This window comes from Beauveria bassiana, assembly GCF_000280675.1.
Source record: "Beauveria bassiana ARSEF 2860 unplaced genomic scaffold BBA_S00053, whole genome shotgun sequence".
Lineage (NCBI taxonomy): Eukaryota > Fungi > Ascomycota > Sordariomycetes > Hypocreales > Cordycipitaceae > Beauveria > Beauveria bassiana.
In genome coordinates this window covers 1-20,433 of record NW_007930888.1, presented here as the reverse complement: position 1 = coordinate 20,433, position 20,433 = coordinate 1, and the positions used below count along the sequence as shown (strand labels likewise).

Here is a 20,433-nt window from a genome sequence, read left to right as displayed (position 1 = left end):
AGGGCAGCACAGACCTGAACGGTCAAGCTTTTCAAGTCTCCATTGCCAAGTTGGCATGTGCCCGGCTGCGTAAGGTTTCCGGTCTGCTCACAGATTATTATTAGTGCTTGTACCATCTTGGCAGCTGCCAACACCGTACCCACGGCAATCTCCGCGTCACCCTGTTGGCCGTCGTCCATCACCAAACCCACTGGCACACTCCCACATGCATTGCTCTGTCCCCCCAGTTTCGAACAGGACAACTTGAGCATCACGCATCTCCCTGGAACGATTTTACCCTGCAGCTTTGAAATCAATCATTTCTGGACTATCTTATATACATTATCTATACATCTATACACAACGCCATCCTTTTTACGCCTCTCCCGTCAGCTGGTTGTGTCGCACGTATCCCCTGCCCTGCTTCTCATACCACCAGCCGCCACCATCACCACAATGGAGTCAAAGTCTCCGCCCAAACCCAAGCGGACACTGACCGACGAGCAGCTCTCCAATAAGCGCCGCATCGACAAGCTTAAGCACCGCGAAAACCGTGCCGAGAACAAGACACGCCTGGAGAACATTGAGCGTGGCATTTCCTTACTTCGTCACACCATCGACGACTTGGTGGTGCACTTTCGCCAGCTCACCACCTCTGACGCGGCACGCCACCAAAACCATCACCACCACCACCACCAACCGCCGAGTGCGTCCCACGATAGCACGCAGCATCCCCTCCACGGGCTCGCTGGCCAGCTCCTGCGTACGCCGTCGGCGCCCAAGTCCGAGCTGTGGAGCTCCTCCTCGGACCCAACGACACCGCTCAACTCCGCCGCGGTGCCTGCTACCACCGCCCTCCAAGTCACCGTCGCCGCGAGCACAGCCGGCGACCAGGCGCCGCCCTTCTACGACCACCTCACGGAGCGGCTGTACGCGCAGCAGGTCATCCCTCAGCAGCCGCTCGAGGCCCAGATCGACATAGAGGCGCTGCTGGCCGAGATCCGCGGCGAGAGCCTTGTGGTGGAGTGCCGGTGCGGCAAGCAGCACAGCGTCGACGCGCAGTGCACGGAGCGCATCGCCGTCACCATGGCTGTCGAGCTCGGCAGCATGGCCAGCGGGCGCGGCATGACCGCGCCGCGGACCCCAGCCCTGACCGACGTGCTGCTGCACCACACGGACGCGTCACCCCCGCTCGCCGTCATCCTGTCGTCAATACTGCGGCAATACGACTTTACCCACGTGAACGCGCTGTGCGGCGTATTCCTCCTCTCGTATCGACTGTTGCGGGCACGTATAAACCCAAGCCCGCCGCTTACCACGCAACTGCATGCTGACATCACAAACTCTAGTGGCGCTTCTATCCGTCATCCGAGTCTAGGGCGGACCTCCCTGCCATCATGCGTCCGACGCAGGCGCAGATCACGATACCGCACCCCAAGTGTCTCGACTTTATCCCCTTCCCCGCGCTCCGCAACTACCTGTGCCTCAACCAGCACAAGGACGCCCAGCACTCGGTGGACCTGTGCCTGCGGTCGATGTGGCTGGTGCTGCCGCCGGGTAAGACCCTGATGACCAAGACAGAGCGCGACGGCGTTGAGCTGGACCCTGAGTTTGAGATTTTCGCGTCGGATCTGCGCAACTGGAGCATGGGCTCGCCGTGGCGGGACAAGTTTCCACAGTTGCGACAGTTTCTCTTTTGAGCACAGCGAGGCAGGAATTGATGATGATTCTATGGGATGCTTTGGATAGCGTGTATTTTTATGTGCCTGGAGGGCTTGGCGTTCTCCGTTGCCTGGGCCAGTCATGATCGCATGTAGTCGTTGTTTTTTTGGTTGTTGCAAGCAATCGCTCATATATACCTTATATTTCACTTTATCAGTAGAGAAGGGATGAATTTGACAAACCCCGTTTGACAAGCGTCATGGCATGCCCCTAGTGCAGGATCTGTCAGATTTCTCTTTTATGGCAGATCGCCTCTGCAAGGAAGGCTGGCCTTGCAATGCAAGATTGTCTAAAAATGACAGCTCAGCATCAGCCCAAAGCCTCTTTCATCTAATAATACCTGTTTTGCAAGCCTGTATCCCACCCAAAGCAATGACATGTTCGTACAATCTTTATCAATCGCGCCATGGCTACAAGATTGTTCAGGGCTCAGGTGCTGACTGCGTGACACGTCTATGCTATTAGGGACGAAGACGAGATCATTACGTCGGTAAAGCTTGTCAGGTAACTACGGTATGTATAGTTGGGCAGCACGCGCGTCATGCAGGTACGGGCCCCACCAAGCTTGGACGGGCACGCAATCAGTACGATGCCACGGAGTAATAACAGTACGGGCAGGTTAAAATGCGATGTCGGTAGCCACTTCCACAACAGCCAAAGGTTGTCCGACTGAGACGTGTCCTCCTTCCTGAAAGACGAGCCAGGTAACGTGCTAGTGTCAGTTCAGCGCGGATCAACGCAATTTCGACGTCGAACGTCGAATTGCTTAACATTGGCATGGTATCGCCCCCACACGCAGGATAAATTTCTCCAAGTGCTCTTACATGCACTTGAATCAACCTATCGCGTAATAACTTGCGTGACAGTGTCAGGAACTGGTCCAGCTCCCTGAATCAAAAGAGCAATCCCTTACTCTACCGTTATGTGCCCTCTTCTTACTTGTAGTTCTAGCACTAACAATTCTTGCAGGGACTTTAATGCTAATTTTACATTCAAGTGGCCGATTTTATAACATGATCGTACTAAACGCACGCAAATTGCACTCTACTAATGCACTCTACTTACTAAAAGTTATGTATAATAGTGCTTAACAATATGCTATTCCTAAATAGGGGAAGTTAAGAACAAGAAATGTAACCACGTCGCCTTTTATAGCAGGGCCTTCATGATATATAGCTGTAGTTACGTGTTTTATGACTCGATCTATAGTGCTCAGATCAGACTACAAGTATATACTAGTCAGGATGTGGGTAATAGTGCATTCATACATTTATGCTACTATTATAAGCTGTAGAAACTTGATAAAGCCTGATCCCCAACATTAATACATCAGGGTCATCGCATTAAGTAGTGCCAAGTCCGTCAAGGGAGGACTTTAACGTTTTTGTGTAAGCTTTCTAGCCGGCTCCATCTCTCCTTAATCTCTATCTTTATTATAAATAGCTGTAGGAGCATCACCTAGACTCTATTTTCAGCAGCCTCTACTCAGACAAACCACCTTCAATCTATATTACCTACAGTTCCCAAACTACAACCAAATCACTTCAACTTCACCACACTACCACCATGATTGCCTTGTCCTTGTTACTAGGTGCCGCCGCGGGAGTCAGCGCGATGATCGGTCGCGAGATTTCAGCCGTTGAGCTCACACCGAATTCATTCTTCTGTGCAGAGGACTGTGTCCATGAGGGTGTCTACTTTTCATCCCTTGGTAACTATTGCCTTGAGAAAGATATCATTGTCAACGTCAACGCCAATGGCGAGGATCAAATTGACGAGGCCACTGGTAATGCCCTCGACTGCCGGGGCGCAAAACTAGTATCTGGAGCGACAGGTGTACGCCAGTTCTCCAACGCAGAGAAGGATTTGTACAAGTGCGATGTCGAGAATGCTACGGAACCCTCCGATTTCGCATGCTATTCCTTCAAATCTGCCGGCTTTGCTGGGATCACTGTGAAGTGGGCGGACATTGCAAAGGAGCTCAAGTCGACCACGAGACAGGGCACTCCTCAGGAGAACAAGCCTACTCCCGAAAAGTCTGAAGAGGAGTGTGCTAAGATTGGCAAGCAAGTTTTCGATAAGTGCCGAGAGACTAGGGAATTCGCAGAGTGTGAGAAGGAAGGCGCAGATTGGATTTTAAAGTGCAGATTAACGTCGGGCTCCGACTTGTGGTCTGAACCTGATCTCAGCAGACGCCGTCGTTGAACTTGAGGCTGCAGCACAGGTTTTCACCCGGGGCGCGTTGTGTGGCTTCGTGTACAAGGCATGAAGCCACGGTGGCTACGGTTTTTCCTGTCCGTATAATGTAGATAGAAGTACTAGATGGTCTCTTGGGCCACAGACAAGTATTACGCTCAATCACTCAATATTCTTCTTTCTCAATTTACGGCTAAGCATGAACCCTAGTAAAGAAATAGCCTTTGGATACGAGGGTCAGGCCTCCAGACCCAGACACTCAGACCCAGACCAACCGGCTACTCGACTCCAGGCAGACCCCGACCCGACATACCGAACGGGCCGGTCTTGGTCTGTCAGTCTGTTAGACACACTAAATGAAAATGCAGCAGGAGGATGGCTTCGAAATTTGCCAATGCAGATGCGGGAGGAAGAGGCAGGATGGGAATAGCACTGCGTCGGTTGACCAGTTGAGTCTGGCTCCCTTATTGCGAGTCAGGTAGCCCCGCGGGGCAGGGGGGCTCGTCAACCATCAACGCAATGTCAATCGACTTAACGCAGGGCCGAGATGGATCATCTTTACAGAGGAAAAGATTATCAAGCAGCCAACTCACTCAATTGATGGCTGAGGTTAAATGGCTTGCGTTCATCGCCACCCTGTTACCCAGCCTTGTCTGTTATGGCATCAGACGTGTTGTCCATTCCGACCATGTCGGCGAAAGCCAAAACGCCTGAATTCAAGTACGGAAATCATCATCACAGACCGCAGGAATTGCATAGGCATTGAGAGCATGGAAGCGACGGAATGCCTCAAATCGTGGCTTAGCAAAGGCAGCAGAGTGGCTTTTGCGGATGACGACCTTGATATAAGCTGAGAGATTCTATAAATTAGATTTGCCTTCGGTGTGAGGCTATGTGTATTTATTCTGGCTGGCTAAGTATCAGTAGGTTCACGTGAGTGATATGGTCGTGTGTATTAACATATATTGTTGTCATATCATATGAACCCCATATGACATGACGGCGGACCTGCCTATATCATATATATATGACCTCCAAAAACTCCGTTATATATGGTAATATCACACTGTTAGACACACTAGTATTGACTATGATTTCACATTGACACAATAAGTATCCTAAAAGCGATATTTATGCCGTACCTCATGCCAAGCCGCATCTCCGCCGGTATGTTGTTCAAGTCTCCAAGTTTCCGCTACCAGCTGGTCTACTGCAATGACATTCTTAGGCTACTCCCACGATCTCGTCATCATTGATGAGGGCGATGCCTGCTTTCTTAAGTTCCTCAATAGCGTCTGCAACGGCCGTTCGAACCGTGCTGGCTAGAGGAATGTGAACAAAGGCCCTACCAGCCTGTTCTTTTCGGGCCACCTCGTTAAATACATACTCGGCGCCTTGGAGAACACTGAAAGTAGTAGCCATGCCATCGTCCGCAACGACCTTGACGGCTACCAGGTCCACGCTCTTGGAGGCACCAAAATAATTGCTGACAATGGCGCGTGCAACCTCTGTGCCGTAGCCAAGCTGGTCATGATCCTACCACAACAATCAGCTCTGATTTCCAAATGTTGCAGTTGGACTTGGCATACGTTGTTGTCGACAAAATTAGCCCCAAATGTTGCGCGCCCATCGAGTTCGGGGCTTGTGACTCGGATGCCAGAATTGAGTACGTAGACCGTAATGCCTTGGCTGGGCTTGCCTACGAACATTTGGGGCCTATCGCGCTCAATGCTCACCGCCCTGCTTAAGCTGTTACCCGATAGGCATCGCGGGGATTGTAGATAGCCTCCGTCTACAACAGAAAGAGTAGCCAAAAAGCAAGACAGGAGTATTCTAATCAGGAGCATCGCTTAGTAGCTTTAGTAATACAAACTTCAATGGATTTCTCCCCATCAAGGCCTTTAGCTTGGGTATCGGCAATCCTCTATATGAGAAATCATCTATTGTAGAAGTTGCGGCCACGGTTTCCACCGGAGACTCCGACTGGAGGCATACATAATACAGGCCACATGGCCGCACATGGCCGCTCATTGCCAAGTCCCCCACAAAACTGGAAACGTATGCTTGCGTCTCTACACTTGTTGTTCCGCCGTTCCGCCGGGTTGCCAGCTATACACAGGACAGGAGGGCATTTTCGGGACCTGGTTCATCTCGGAAGTCGTTCCGCCAAGGCTCTGAATTGTCGCAGAGCTTGAAGGCACGTAGGCGATATTAGGTATGCTTCGGCCTTGCTAGCTGCTATTGCTCGATCCTTCAACCTAGTGGCCATGATTTTACCCTCCCACAAAACGAGGAAGTGGCGTGGGTGCTGGCAGCGTGAAACATTTCTGCTGCTGGGAGTGATACGACATCAGTACGTCAGTGAACTGTGTAAGGCAGCTGCGAGGAAACCTGTATGTGTAGTTGCGCAGCATGCATTATGCAAGTACGGATCTCCATCAAACTTGGACGGGCACGCAATCGCTATAATTTCATGAAATAACAGCCGGACTCGGTAGCCTGTATGTGTAGTTGCGCAGCATGCATTATGCAAGTACGGATCTCCATCAAACTTGGACGGGCACGCAATCGCTATAATTTCACGAAATAGCAGTCGGACTCGGTAACCACTTCCGCAACAGCCAAAGGCTGTCCGACTAAGTCCTGTCCTCTTTCAACAGATGGGTCATGTAACGGGCTAGCATCAATTCAGCGCGGATCAGCGGCATGTCGACGTCGAACGTCGACTTGGCTTGATATTGGCGTGGATCGTCCCCACACGCACGGTAAGTACATTCTCAATGTGCTCTTACCATACTGACAATTTGAATTAGCCTAGCCACTTCCGTAACAGTCTAGGGTCGTCCGACCTAGCTTGGCATTGGTATGCTATCGTGCCTACACGTAGGGAAAGCTCAGATGCTCATACCAAAATCTATACACAACTTGACTCGGCGTATTTGCGTCTAGACATTTGACCTCGTACAATGTTCGAACCGGGGCTCAGTCGACGTCGCTGTGCGCGCGAAGTTGACGCGCCAGTTTTCTGGTCGAAAGAGTGTTCAGCCAGATTTATGGGGCGGCACAAGGAGCTGCGCAACGCAGTGTGGCGCATTATATCATCTTTCAACATGCCAAATTTTGACCGTCGCAGCCAGGAAATTAATAACGAACAAGCATTTCGGCATCCAGGATGGCGTCGCTAATCCGGATCTTGAATCCTTCGTCGACGGAGCAAGCGCATCAGAGCGAGGAAGCGTTGCCGAACGAGGCAGAACAGCCTGAGGAACCAGCGAGACCAAGCGGATCAGCATCGCCGACTGCACCAATGTCACCGGGCGGACCAACGTTGATGGGCAACGCCAACTCCCTTCCTGATCGAAGCGGACATGGAGCGTCAACAAGGGAACCACAGTTGAACACAACCGATGCAAATCAACTGGTGCATTACAACGGCCGAAAGTGGGAGTACGAAAGTTATGAGTGGCTTGAGGCAGGCATTCTGTCATTAAACCTCAAGCCTGTCGGTTCAAACAGCGCAAATGAGCTTGTCCGCGAGGCTTACCTACAATCCGACAACCCTGACCAACTTCTAAGGCTTTGGAAGGCCACCCCCCGACCTGTCTATGTGCCCGACCCGAGTCTTTACGAGATATTTGCGGTTCTCCGGCATAGGGAGGTCAAGAATGGGAAAGGTGAGAGAGCCATCTGGCTACAGGTACAATGGACGGGTTTCAGCAAAAAGGACACGACTTGGGAGGCAGAAGCATACGTTAAGCAAGTCGCCTCGGGTGTGTTGAACGAGTACTGGTCCAAAAAGCGAGCAAAACGCACAGCTAAGATATCCAAGCGGGTCCGTCCACAGCGTCAAGCGAGGTAGCAGCGGTAGCGGTTTTAAAATAACGCGGCCACTTTCGCCCGTGAAGCATCTCTCAGTATTGCTAATATTATATACGGTATGATATTGGAAATATGCACCCCCTCAAAATATTATTGTATTGTCCAAAGGTTCATATTGTATTACTGTCAAAGAATGCGGCTAGCACGTAGAAGGAGAAAGGATAGATCGTAAGAAGGTAGCTGTTTTATAGCTGGGGTGTAGCAAGTAGTTCCTACTAATGACTTTATTAATCACTGGAGGAGAGAAGCCCTCCTCCAGTGGTTCTCACTACGTTCTCGCCCTTCTATAGCCGCGTATTCGCACGTGACCCTGGTGGGCCGTGACAATTACCCCATATAGCAACCAGTCATATTGTATTGTATTGCCAAGAACCTGATATATTGCTAGTATAATAATATACATAATATATTGCACGTGACTTTCATCAATGAGCTATCATTAGGCACCCGCTACTTATATATATCTCTCTTGAAAGTCGTGTATCCTAAGCCACGATTCTTAGCACTCTAGCGCTTCTATTACATCGCCCCCCCGCCGGTTACGACGATCTGTCACCGTTAACTTCGCAGCAGAGAATAGCCGTTTAGGCTCGGCAGACATTGGCGGAATAGACAGAATGTCGACCGCCACTGTGCTCAGGTTAGGGTAGTTCTTTTGCTGCGTCTCCTCTAGCTACCATGAAAATGCGCTCGTGAACCCATACGTCCGCTCGGCCTGACAGTAGCGCTCATACTCATCCGTGATGAGTGTCGGCTGAAGGTGTTTATTCCTCCAACAACTCCTTTGTTGCCGGCAATGCTGCATGAGAAAACGACAGAGACGACTTAATAGGTCTATATTCCGCCTATAGAGCATCCACCAATGCGTCTATATCTCCATTCTGGGGTGCTGTCTTCGTCAGCAAGGAGAACGCGGCATTGGTAGTTAGTATACAAACTAGCCAGCGCCATGGCACCAGGGCTGTGCGAGGCAGCTGTGGGGGTGGGGGGAAGAGCGCTTGCCATTTCGCTGCTGAGAAGCTGCGCGTAGCCACGGGCTAGCCACATCCCGTCGGTGACATTGGAAGTTGAAAGTTTGCCGATATGCTTAACGGTGCAGACAGGCACTGCCTAAGACCGATCTGGCTCCCGGCTAACCTCGACCTTGCATTTCGATAAGCCGCCGTCAGGTCGGCGGCGAAGCTTGGCGTCAACGCTGATTGATCATTGGCCAGCATGGATCGTGCAGAGACAGTGTTTTGTTCTTGCTAGCTGTTCTGCTCGGCTCTCGTGCCCAAGCGCCGCCGCGTGTCGTCCGACTCGGTTCGCCATAGGCGGCAATTATCCAGAATTTCTCTGTCGGTCCACATGCAGCACCCAAGTAAAGAGAATTGTCGCCTTTTTTGCATATATATCAATTGAAGGCTGATCAGAGTTTTTTTTTCCTTTGTTACAAAAAGGTCATCTTAATACAACTTCTGTGTGACTAGCTTCTATTAATTCCTCCGAGTCGTGTTAACCATGTAACTTGTGCTCCGCCTCATCTCATCTCGTTCGTTCGATGTTCGTTCTTTCAGCATACACTTCTTGGCGTCCAGATGGACTGCCGTTTGTCCATCTTGCCTGATTTTTGTGACTTTTCTTTTCTAACATAAATACTAATGTTCTCAAAATCTTTGTCTTTCGGGAACTTGGTGTAATTACAGTCACGCCAGGTTCTTGATATGGATTACGGAACAACAACCCGTTTTAGACCTAATCCATACGTATGGAATTGAAAATGATCACGTAATCACCTCAGCTCATTCGAGATGAGCTAGATTGATTCCATCGTGGAGCCAGCCCATCCCGTATCGTCTTCCATGTCTTCTATGCCGCCACCCTCACCAATATCTTCATCTAGTGCATTTAACGCATCCAGAAAGTTCCCTTTGTTATCCGGCTCTTGATCCAACTTTTCATGCACTACGATGGCGCTCCCAAGCTGGCATCGGTCCCATGAAATAGTACGTCTTGCTCCAAAACAGACTCGCTCAGGCTCGGCAGACATGGCCGGCACCGATACGACATCGATGGCCATGCGCGAGAGACGCGAGTATGTCTTTTGCTGCTCTTCGCAAAGCCACCAAGCCAGGGAAGAATAGTCAACTGCCACAGGTGGCCGGGCGGTTAAAGACTCGTACTCGACCACATCGCTCATCGCCGGACTCACGACATCGAACTCACGGGCAAGCATGTCATTATGACATCAAGGGTTACATAACTTGCTCTCCTGTTTGTCCCCTTAATGACAGGATACGCCGCAAGCCAATCGTCGGCGAGCCAAGTGGATAGACTTCGGGCACCAATGTTTTTTTTCTAACAAGTAAAAAAGAACAAAGAAGAAAAGAATGAGAAGTCTGCCGCTACTTTTACCAAGATGCCCGCGGCCGCTGGATTTGCTGTAAGGAAGGCGAGCCTTTTTTTTTCTCCTTTGAATACGTCGTTGGCGCCGACCTTTCTGGCACCCATAGGTCCCGAGTCAGGTTCGTGTGGCACCACGCCAAGATTAGAGACTTGCCGAAACTTGACTATCGCGTTATATAGCAAAAGAAACAAATCAAATCAAATCAAATCAAATTAAGTCAAAAGACTTGAAAAATTTGGGGGGGGTTGCTACTCTGCTGATGGGAGTGGATTCCACATCACACCATTCTCGTCATCTCCTCTTGCCAACGACTTGACCCGGTGCCGGACTCGTCATACCTTTTTGTTGTCAACTTACAAGATCAAGGTACATGACTCGGCCAACTGTAAAGCTATGCCGAGTCTCATATGAAGGATCCACACTCTTGCCTGGCTCTCCGTAAAGACGTTGCTATGGGTGTGGGTGTGTTGTGTGTACGACACGAACTCTTTGATCTTGTTAGAAAAAGACAAGGTTGGACAATTTACATAGACAATGTGCGCTAAGAAAAAATCAAATAAGAAAAGAACTGCACGCTTCCTGTGCATAAAAAAAAAACAGTGGTCTACCAATCACGCCAGGGGGGCGGAAGCAACCGCGCCCACTCCTCAAAAATAAAGTGTGGCGCGGGCCGGGGACGAGATGGTAGTTCCTGAAACTAGCCAGACCGGAAATGTTGCGGAGAAGTGAGGTTCGGAACCAGGATTTGTCTACTGATATTTTGTGGAGTTTTGGACGCTGATGGTGGCAGGCTTTTGAATATAGAACGGCATATAGATGATGAGTATATGTTCTTGTGCATATTATATAAAATTTTCTTAGGAGTGTATTGAACAAGCGACTATGCAAGGTTCTATCAAAAGTGTACGAATCAAACAGCTATAGAGTTATCATAATTAGTGTTTGAACTTAATGGTTGTTGGCTCTCTCAACTATATAAAGACCTTTGTCCTACCCGACTCTGCTTCAGAAAACTCACCAACAAATCATTCATTCTTTACTCATCTACTTGACCTCTTTGTCATCTTTTCCAATCCGTTTTCAACGAACGAAAGAAATACTTGAACCGCCAACAGCGATTACAAAATGCGTCCTTCCGATATCATGGCACTTGGGGCTGTAGCCCTCTCCGGCCTCGCCACGGCCAGCTCTCTCCTGCCTGTGACCAAGCGCGACCTCGAAAACCGAGGCATCGATGCGAACTTGCCGCGCGCCACCGAGGAGGGCGCAGCGTCGAACGCTGCCGACTTTAAAGTGACCTCCTATATGCCTCGCCGAAGCGAGGGCATCTGCAAGTTTGGCATCGACCTTGTGAAGCCCGAACAGTCCGCCGGGACTGGCCCCGTCATCATCTGCTCCGCTGCCGGTCAGAAGATGCTGGACGGAGTGAAGTACTCCGAGGCGGCGCTGTTGGCCGCACGCCTGGCCGTCGAGTACGACCGCAGCTGCCAAATCTCTGAATCCACCACGTACCATTCGGCGAGTGACCCTAAGATAACCTTCAAGGTGTTTGACCGCAACGACAACGATGAGGTCAGGAGCGCGACGCTCGGGCAGAAAGGCGAGGTCTTCTTTCTCGACTGCGGCGCCGTCTTCTTGAACTGGCCAGCGACGGGACCTTCGGGCACTGGAACATCCGCCCAGGTCAGAATACTCCGCGATTCGCGTGGCTACCTCCCCCTCATGACCGAGTTCATGCCCAAGGAGGTGTTTGGCAACGACAAGCCCAGCACCGGCTACAACGGCCAGAACCCGCCAGCATGGCTGAAGGAAGCGCTTGCAGAGGTTCCGAACTAAACAGGCAACCCAATATCTAGCCTCTACGCACGGGCCCTATAAGAATGTGGCTAAAATTAGCCACAAGATATAGTCGTGGGGTTCCTCCAAGCTTTGGTCAACGTTGGTGACCATACTTGCAGGCCTGCTCCGCTTCTACACACTCATTTTTCTTTCTATGTATCCACTTTGTTCATAGTTGTATGAGACACCTCATATGAACAGTATGTTAGAGGACCAGATATGTTTATAGGGAGTTTTCCGCTCCGTTCGATAGCGTTAGGCTTAGCAAAAACCCCAATAACAATAGACTCTATACGCCCGCGCCAATCACTTTCACCCCCAGGGGCGGAACCACCTCTATGTAACGGTCCAGGCTGAGTATAGTTAGGCAACTACTACGAGTATCGTAAAGCTAAGGAAGAAGAAGAAAGGAGATCCCAGGGGCTCTGCTCCTAAGCTCGCCCGATGTAATTCGGGATCACGGCGAGAGTGTCGACCGAGCTGCCTGTTGACTGCGTATCTCGGTGGCGACAGCAATACGCTGTGTTTACGAGCCATGAATCTTTGGAATATCTCAGCGATCCAGGCGACTTTAGATAATTTCGTCAATGCAGCATTAGTCTCCTGGGTGGCTTCGAGAATGTCGTCGTGTCGATTCAGATAGCCGCCTTTATCATGCAGAATGGTGGAACACAGCGTTGCGTATTCATAAAAGGCGGAGGACAGCATCACTTGAAATATTTCGTTCTGCAGGTAAGTATGTTTGAGGAAAACAAGAAGTGAATGAAGCAAAGTCAAAGCGCAATCAACGCCTTGGGCTCGGCACTGCAACTCGTACTCAGATGGTTGCAACGTCATACGCCGGGACAGATACGGTCGGATGGGATCTAGCATCATCCGGTAGCCTGCAATCAGGGTAGTATGTCGGTGCATGGAAACCCATTCGTGATTCATGGCAAGTGATTTATTCGGGTTGTGCGCATCGAGCCGAGGACGTAAAGAGTCTATCCATTCTTGAACATTCGCGTGTGATCGTTAATCGAGCACGGACGCGTGACCTTAACGGCTGTAGCAAATCGGCGCGACAGTTGGCCGATCAGGAGTCGATGAGATGCACTGCCGCGACATGATTGCGTGGTCGCCGCCCTGGGACATTGCGGGTGGGAGATGTCGCGCCTCTTTCTGACGATACAGGGGTGGCTGCTGCCGGTTCTGCCAGGACTGCTGGAGGCGACGAATTGATGGTGGGTGGCTGATGCGTAAGATTGCTATGCTTCTGCTCATGCCGCATGAAGAGAACCTCCAGTTACCTGAGGGATGGTCACAGAAAGAATTGGCGCCTATACAATTGCCAGCACAAGCATCTTTGAAAATCTTGCTCGAATTCTCCGCAAGATCTATGAGGATGCATGGACCGAGCTTCTGCGGCAGAGGCGAGATGCGGAGACCAGTGAGTTTAGTTTTATGGTCATTGACAAGTTGGCGTCGCTACAGGGCAATACGACACGTCTGCGTGTTGATGTCACAAGCCGACTCTGGCGAGCAAAAGAATTCATTGCTGATCGAGTGAACAAGTTGAGAGAAGAAAATGATGAATTGGAGGAGTACTTCGAATAAGTCAAGCTTCCAACAAAGCAATGAATCTCACATGACCCAGTCAGGGGGCGTTGAAAATCAAGCATATAGCAAAAATATCCTTGAGTCACTTTATCATACGTTTGAGCGACGAGTCTAGACCAGTTGAAAAGTTGGTGCTTGTGGCAGGGGCGATGGCTGTGCACTACGTAGAGCATGGGTGCAATGTCTGATCAGGGCCGCCCTCACAAGCTTGCAAGAACGTCGTCACACGCGTACAATTCGTTAATGGGTCGCTCTAAACAGCTCATAGATCCTAAATCACTGACTTGCTCAATCATGTAGTTCAAATGGTGGCGCATACTGGAATAGAGTATGCAGGACTGGAACCAAGCGCGGCAGATTCATACAGCAGAGGCACAAAATACATCTACTGTGATAGAGGCAGGAATCACATCCAGGTTATCGGAATCATCGTCCACGTCCACCGTTGGACGCTTTCGTTTCGATGGCACTGATGGCATAGCCTATTCCTTTAGTCCCTTTCCGTCTAGCAAAGGAGAATAGTGTGCGCCACCAGCTAGCTATTTCCTGCCGGTGTTCAGACGATGAGTATCTCGAGCGTAATCGAACAACTCAACTGTGCAAGACAGAAACAATCCTAGGCGTGTTTAAAAAATAGCATAGATTGCTTGGAAAAGTCGGAAGTCGGTGCCATGATGGACGCAAGGAGTATGGATGCAATGACATGGTCACAGCGGACAAAGTACAATAGACGCATGAACAAAGCGACATATATTGTTGGTATATATCGGTGACATGGATATTTATTTGTTTTATTGCCATAGTTCTTATATGTACTTGATCGCCCTCAATCAATATATTCTTCTAGGTCCCGCGCATTAACAACTAGGTATGCATTGCTTGAAAGCAATAACAACTTTCCTGCCAATGCGGAAGGCGCCATCGTCTGCAGGCCCGGCAATTACGAGCTTTGGCGACGACTGATCATAAAAGCCTCTATAGACCGTACGAAGGTGTCACATACTTGGAGGTAGGACAACCAGGCGCGGAGCAAGGTACTTGGTCCGAGGAAGAAGGGGCAAATTAATAAAGCTATGAGAAGTGGAAGGAAGAAGTCTCATACATGACTAGTGGTGATGGCATGCTCAAGGAATGGGTTTCTGGAATTTTCCAGTGGGTTTGAGATAGAATTAGGCAGAAAGCCAATCAAGACCTATGTATTTTAAACCCTCACTATGGGCGACGAAGTGTGCATCAGGTGCTAACCAGCTACTGTAAAGAAGTCAACCTCTGAGTGCTTATCGCATTAAAACTGTATGTACTAGTTTTCGACGGGTTGAAAAGGGAGCCGTGGTAGTCCCGATAGCCTCGGAGATGGTAAGAACTAGGCGCCTAGACATGTACGTAAGCTTACACGATTTCTATATAGTTTCATTTTCAACTTACTCTATTACTCTAAGATAATATACTCTAACAACCTGCTTCACTACATAAATGAGACTGATTGATCCTCAACTACGTGACGCCGGTGAAGAGCTCGTGTCCCATGTAATTCTCCTCATGCCCCTAAGTAGGCAAAGCGATACACCGATGATCCGCCTGTCGGCCCTTTGCCGAGCGCTAGTTAGCCATGTCTGTGCTACTCTAACAAGCGTGGTATAGTAGAGACAGCATCTTTGACGTGAGTCTTGAGCAAATCCACAAACCGCAAAATAGGGCAGCTTACCCGTCCAAATTTTCTGCGGTCCCACCAACGACATTGACTGCCTGGACACGAATCAGAACTGGGGCTGGGTGGTCAGGATGAGGTAGACCAAGGAGACCCAAGCAGACCTATTAACTTTGACCGCATTACGCCGTCTGCCACCAAGCCGGCGGCCACCGCGCCGACTGATAACGCCGAGGAGGCCTGTTCTAACAAGGCCGAGGAAGCTTACGATAAGTGCCTAGATGACTTGAAGAACACCAACTTAGATTGCGTTGCAGTGAGCGACAAGGTTCTGGGTGTCATTAGGCTGTGAATTGTTTGAGAGAACAGCTAGACAAGTAGAAACTACTTTCGGATCCTAATTTTCCGCACCTATAAGCAGGAATTGTCACAAGCTAAGCCCGAACTATCACTTTGTTATTATTGAATCGCTTGTCCTTCATCTCCTAGATGGGTTCATGCCATTTATCTCGGTTCCGAGGAGGCGTCCCAGTTCGTCAGGGAGACTAGCCAGCCTTCCAAACTCTGATATCCATGATCCTATGACGAGCAGCAATTACTCAAGACTGCTTGTCTTTTCAACAGAGGCAGACTTATCCGATACGAAAGTTTTTCCGAAATAGGCTGGTTAAGGTTGTCAGTATAGTAAGAGCACATGAGACATTTACCCTGCGTGTGGAGACGATAATATGCTAATGTTAAGCCAAGTCGACGTTCGACGTCGACGTTGGCGTTGATCGGCGCTGAACTGATACTAGCACGTTCTATGGCTGGTCTGTTAAGAAAAAAGGGCACGACTCGGTCGGTCAACTTTGGCTCTTGCGGAAGTATTTCACCTTGCCCGTACTCTTATTATTCCGTGGCACTGATTGCGTGCTCATCCATGTTTGATGGAGATCCATACCTCATGACGCTTGCTGCCTAAATATACATGCCCGCCTCCCCGGAGTTACCCGACAAAGTCTACTAGCGTAATGATCTCGCATTACTCTCCTAGTGGCATAGACATGTTTCGCAATGCTACCCGTGCCCACGCGACGTCCTCGCATTGCTGCAGGCGATCAACTACTCATGTAACAACCAGGGTCGCGAGGCTAATCACTGGGCCACAACATCCAAAAGATCGAGAAACGACAGCCAGTCAGGTCGAAACATTGCTCGTATCCGCTGTGTACCTTCAAGGTTCGTGGCAACTCTAAACGTTGGCGTTATGATCTCTAAGATGGACCACGTCCTGGCATCGCCGTTGGCAACCCCAATCGCTGGAATTATGTGAAATATATCCAGCAGTGGAAACGTTCTGAAGGCACCTAATGCTGAAAGGATGAGTCGTTTTATGAGAAAAAGGGGCAATGGAATTGTCTTCCGTTGTCCATCTGTCCAACGTTCTAGTATACACGTCTCTAGAGTTTGTAACAACCTAGGACAATGACCACTGATTAGTTGCAAAGTAAGGTAAACAATGCTATGGAGCGTATATACATATGTAAAGGACTGTTGACACGTCCTGACCACTGCTCGGCGAATTTCGCTGCCGTTCGACGTCCCACAGAACAAGACAATGACACTACAGCAATACGAGTTCCACACAACATTTCCACAGCCTATCCTTAAATAACAAAGTACTGGATAAGCAGATATGAGCATAATGTACGAGTGGCCAAGAGTACTCTTTGGCAGGCACTCGTCGGAATTGTAGCCACGGCGGTGGGCCGGTGGCCTTCAAAGCCAGGCGGCGGCAAATTATAACGGGAATGGCGCTGCTTGCGGTGAGAGAACTCAAATCTCCCCAATATGAGCGGGAGCATTGGAGCGGGAGCATTGGAGCGGGAGCATTGGAGCGGGAGTATTGGAGCGGGAGTATTGGAGCGGGAGCATTCATATAACCGTAATCTAATGGTCGGTAGTTGGAGCCGGATTTTGCTTCCCCGACTGTATTAGCTTGGTGCTTGCTATCCCCTCCACCCAGTGTACAGCAACCAAATAACTTGACTTGGTTGGCTGTAATTGCTCGATATGTGTCAGCTAAGTAAAGCAAGGGCTCCAGGTCAACTAAGCAAAGCAACCTGCTTCTATTACTTAACTTTACTTAATCTACTTAAAAACATTACTAAAACGGGGTATAGTAGGCGGGTCTAAATGCTATGATTAGCTCTGTGATCCCCTAACCCATATATACTCGTAAATCTCTCGCCTAGCCTTTACGAAACATTTACCGAAATGCGACATGCCTGAAGCCATGTCAACGCATCCATTCTCTCGACCGTATGGTGCAGCGCTAGACCCTCTCCAGCAGGCCCGTAGGTGTCGTCAGCTGCTTGCTGCTATTGTGGCGCTAGGCTCATTAGGAACCAAGCATAATGATAGTATAGCCCGAGCTAACAGGGCTGATGTAGAAGTCGAGGATCTATTAGAGTAGTGGTTACTTATATAACTAACTATTTAATCTTCTTTAAAATATTCTTCAATTTATTTAGCTATCCTCTAAGAAGTATTAAATATAAGTAAGTATTTTTATATATAACGAAGGTTATTACTAATAAATAGAAGTGTCTTAGATTAGATACTATTATAGTGATTATATACTAAAAATATCTACTTTAGACTTATAGTTTACTATAGTAATCTCTATTTCGGAATAGCCGTTAAGTAATATTAGCTAGGTAAGGACCTTTTCGTTACTAACCAAGCTGAGTCAGGAGGCTATATCTTGGTTGACTTGGTTGTTGGATACACTGCCTCCTGCCTCCACCTGAGGATAGCTTGGCACTATAAAAGATGTATAGACTTGAAAGCTTAAACATCGATTATACGTAGGGAATCTTGAGCATTGGCTGTCTTTGACTATGACTCGCGTGGAGTGCTTTTAGCAAGATGTTGTATATTCATGTCTATTATATAATTCACAAATGTTAGACCAACAAGCAATATATATAGTAGCCACTGAACATCTCTAGAACCTCTGCTTCTCTTTACTGTTTTCACTCTCTTCACTTTGTTCAACGTGCTTACAACCAATTTTTTTGCTCACTCTCAACATGGGTTTTCGTTCGTTTGGCTTCGCCATTGCAATTGCCGCTATTCAAGCAGCTACGGCACATGGGTCAGGCTGTGCAGTGGATAGCTCAGACGCGGAGCTAATGGGTTCATTTGGCATCGTGTCTAACGTATCAATTGTCTCGCGTCAGGAGCCAATGAACACATACAGGGTATTTGCGCACAACGTATACGATGCCAAGACGGCGGAAGGTGGCTTTCTAAGTGTACGTTGGAAAGAATCGCACTGCAAATCCAGCACTGACCATGAAGCAGGAGGATACCATCGAAAAGCACATAACTACCTTGAATGATCAACTAAACCGCTACGGCTTCGTGTTCACGCTTAACAAGGAGGATATACGTTATACAGAGGCACAGGGTATTGCCGCCGCCAAGAACAGGAAGCAACACGAGTATTTGGTATCTACACTGCGCCAGGGCAACTTTGACGATCTGAACATTTTTTATCTCAAAAGAATTTGGGAAGAACGGCCGAGGTCGGGTGGCGCATCTCTTGGCTTGGCCACCCACCCCCAGGCCGGACAGCCAGAGATGGATGGCATTTTTCTTTGGTCTGAAAGTGTGACTGGAGAAGACACCGATTCGATTCACAAGGTTCTGGGGAGCGGTCTTCCTGAATCTGCGCCCGCAACCGCCGCTCACGAATTCGGCCACTGGCTTGGTTTGTTCCACACCAATGAGGGTGGCTGCAAGGGCCATGTCGATCCGGACTCTGGCGAGCTGTACATCAACGACACAAACCTCGAAAAGCCTTCAGAGGGATTCGCAGCCATTTTCGAAGAACGGACAGAGGATCTTTGCAAACCCGAGTACGGCGCGTGTGACAAAGCCAAGCCAGTCATGATCCATAACTTTATGAGCACGCGGTAAGCTTCGACAAGTTACTGCCACCGGTTGAACACATCTAGGGCGCGACTTGACTGACTATTGAATATAGACCATGCATGCAGAATGAGTTTACCAACGGACAAGTTGAGAAAATGAGGCGTTGGGCTAAGTTCCGGGCTTTCCTGAAGAACAGGTCCGTGGCGAAGAAGCCAAGACTGAATAAACTCTGCACACCATTCCGGGGTGACCTGAAGACCTGCATTGGCGCAATGAAGAAGTGTAATGAGCAGTATAAAGATGAAAACGAGGTTACCAAATGTGTGCACGCCGCTGCCATGCCCAAGGAACCCAACGACAAGCCGCCAGCCAAGCCCGAGGAACCCAACGACAAGCCGGCGGAAAGCGCTCCCGGTTACGAGTCGGGGAAAACGCCGAATAATACAGCTGATATCTCCAAGGATAGCATCTGCAAGCCCTTCAGCGGCAACAAGGCAAACTGTAGCAGAGCCGCATTCAAAAGCGAGAAGCAGGTCGGCCTTGTCGATCGGGTCAGGTTAGGGGAAGCCTGATTAGGTTTAAGGTTCCGTTTGAACTTAACGTCGGGCACCCCCTTGTGGGCCACACCTACATTTCGGCCACCATTTTTAGTATAGCTACACTAAAATAGAATCTATTATAATAAAATAGAGAAAAGTACTAAAATTATTTAAAAATATAAGTTAAATAGTTTAACTAATAAACTTTCTTTTATAAAAATTTTAAAGTCTAGATAAATCTCCTTAAATTAATATAATTAATTTAAAAAAGGTATAAGGAAATATTAAGCTTTATTAGTAAATTACTAATAATCTTTAATATTTTAATATTATTTTTAAAAGTTTAAAGAGATTTATTATAATTTTAGAAATTAAAATATAAGTTATTTATATAAATAAAAGTCTTATATTAAAAAGTCTAATATTTTTAACTAGTAGATTTTAAGTTATTAAAAGTAGATATAAAATAAGAGAAGAAAAAGTACTTAAATTTTTAAAATATTAATAAAAGTTTCTTTATAAGCTAAGGTTTAAAATATAGATTTTCTAAAGCTTTTAGTTTTTTATTATATTTATTATATAATATTATCTAGTTTATATTAAAACTTATAACTATTAAAAAAGGAAAAAGTTAAAATTATTATATAATTTATTAGAAGAAGATTTTTATAATAAACCATTATAGTAACACTACTTTACGCTATATATACTACTATTATGCC

The 20,433-nt window shown here is 48.3% G+C and overlaps 8 protein-coding genes across 8 annotated transcripts; 6 read left to right on the top strand and 2 right to left on the bottom strand.

Annotated features, from left to right (window-relative positions):
* Positions 1-435: 435 nt before the first annotated feature.
* On the top strand, positions 436-1,679 carry BBA_09403 (bZIP transcription factor; the record flags this gene model as incomplete). The annotated part of the gene is made up of 2 exons (XM_008604500.1): positions 436-1,236; positions 1,329-1,679. The coding sequence occupies 2 exons, from the start codon at positions 436-438 to the stop codon at positions 1,677-1,679; spliced, it is 1,152 nt and encodes a 383-aa protein (XP_008602722.1).
* Positions 1,680-3,267: 1,588 nt separating this feature from the next.
* Positions 3,268-3,906, top strand: BBA_09402 (uncharacterized protein; the record flags this gene model as incomplete). Its single annotated transcript, XM_008604499.1, has 1 exon — positions 3,268-3,906. The coding sequence occupies one exon, from the start codon at positions 3,268-3,270 to the stop codon at positions 3,904-3,906; it is 639 nt and encodes a 212-aa protein (XP_008602721.1).
* A 1,215-nt stretch (positions 3,907-5,121) lies between these two features.
* On the bottom strand, positions 5,122-5,744 carry BBA_09401 (subtilisin-like serine protease; the record flags this gene model as incomplete). Its single annotated transcript, XM_008604498.1, has 2 exons — positions 5,122-5,433; positions 5,487-5,744. 2 exons carry the CDS (start codon positions 5,742-5,744, stop codon positions 5,122-5,124), a joined length of 570 nt encoding a protein of 189 aa, XP_008602720.1.
* A 1,325-nt stretch (positions 5,745-7,069) lies between these two features.
* BBA_09400 (uncharacterized protein) lies at positions 7,070-7,756 on the top strand (the record flags this gene model as incomplete). Its single annotated transcript, XM_008604497.1, has 1 exon — positions 7,070-7,756. The coding sequence occupies one exon, from the start codon at positions 7,070-7,072 to the stop codon at positions 7,754-7,756; it is 687 nt and encodes a 228-aa protein (XP_008602719.1).
* A 1,815-nt stretch (positions 7,757-9,571) lies between these two features.
* Positions 9,572-9,991, bottom strand: BBA_09399 (uncharacterized protein; the record flags this gene model as incomplete). The annotated part of the gene is made up of 1 exon (XM_008604496.1): positions 9,572-9,991. The coding sequence occupies one exon, from the start codon at positions 9,989-9,991 to the stop codon at positions 9,572-9,574; it is 420 nt and encodes a 139-aa protein (XP_008602718.1).
* Positions 9,992-11,287: 1,296 nt separating this feature from the next.
* BBA_09398 (uncharacterized protein) lies at positions 11,288-11,998 on the top strand (the record flags this gene model as incomplete). The annotated part of the gene is made up of 1 exon (XM_008604495.1): positions 11,288-11,998. One exon carries the CDS (start codon positions 11,288-11,290, stop codon positions 11,996-11,998), a length of 711 nt encoding a protein of 236 aa, XP_008602717.1.
* Positions 11,999-14,702: 2,704 nt separating this feature from the next.
* On the top strand, positions 14,703-15,600 carry BBA_09397 (uncharacterized protein; the record flags this gene model as incomplete). Its single annotated transcript, XM_008604494.1, has 4 exons — positions 14,703-14,752; positions 14,905-14,979; positions 15,079-15,149; positions 15,362-15,600. The coding sequence occupies 4 exons, from the start codon at positions 14,703-14,705 to the stop codon at positions 15,598-15,600; spliced, it is 435 nt and encodes a 144-aa protein (XP_008602716.1).
* A 2,725-nt stretch (positions 15,601-18,325) lies between these two features.
* Positions 18,326-19,744, top strand: BBA_09396 (metalloprotease-like protein; the record flags this gene model as incomplete). Its single annotated transcript, XM_008604493.1, has 3 exons — positions 18,326-18,550; positions 18,600-19,213; positions 19,285-19,744. The coding sequence occupies 3 exons, from the start codon at positions 18,326-18,328 to the stop codon at positions 19,742-19,744; spliced, it is 1,299 nt and encodes a 432-aa protein (XP_008602715.1).
* Between the last annotated feature and the right edge of the window lie 689 nt (positions 19,745-20,433).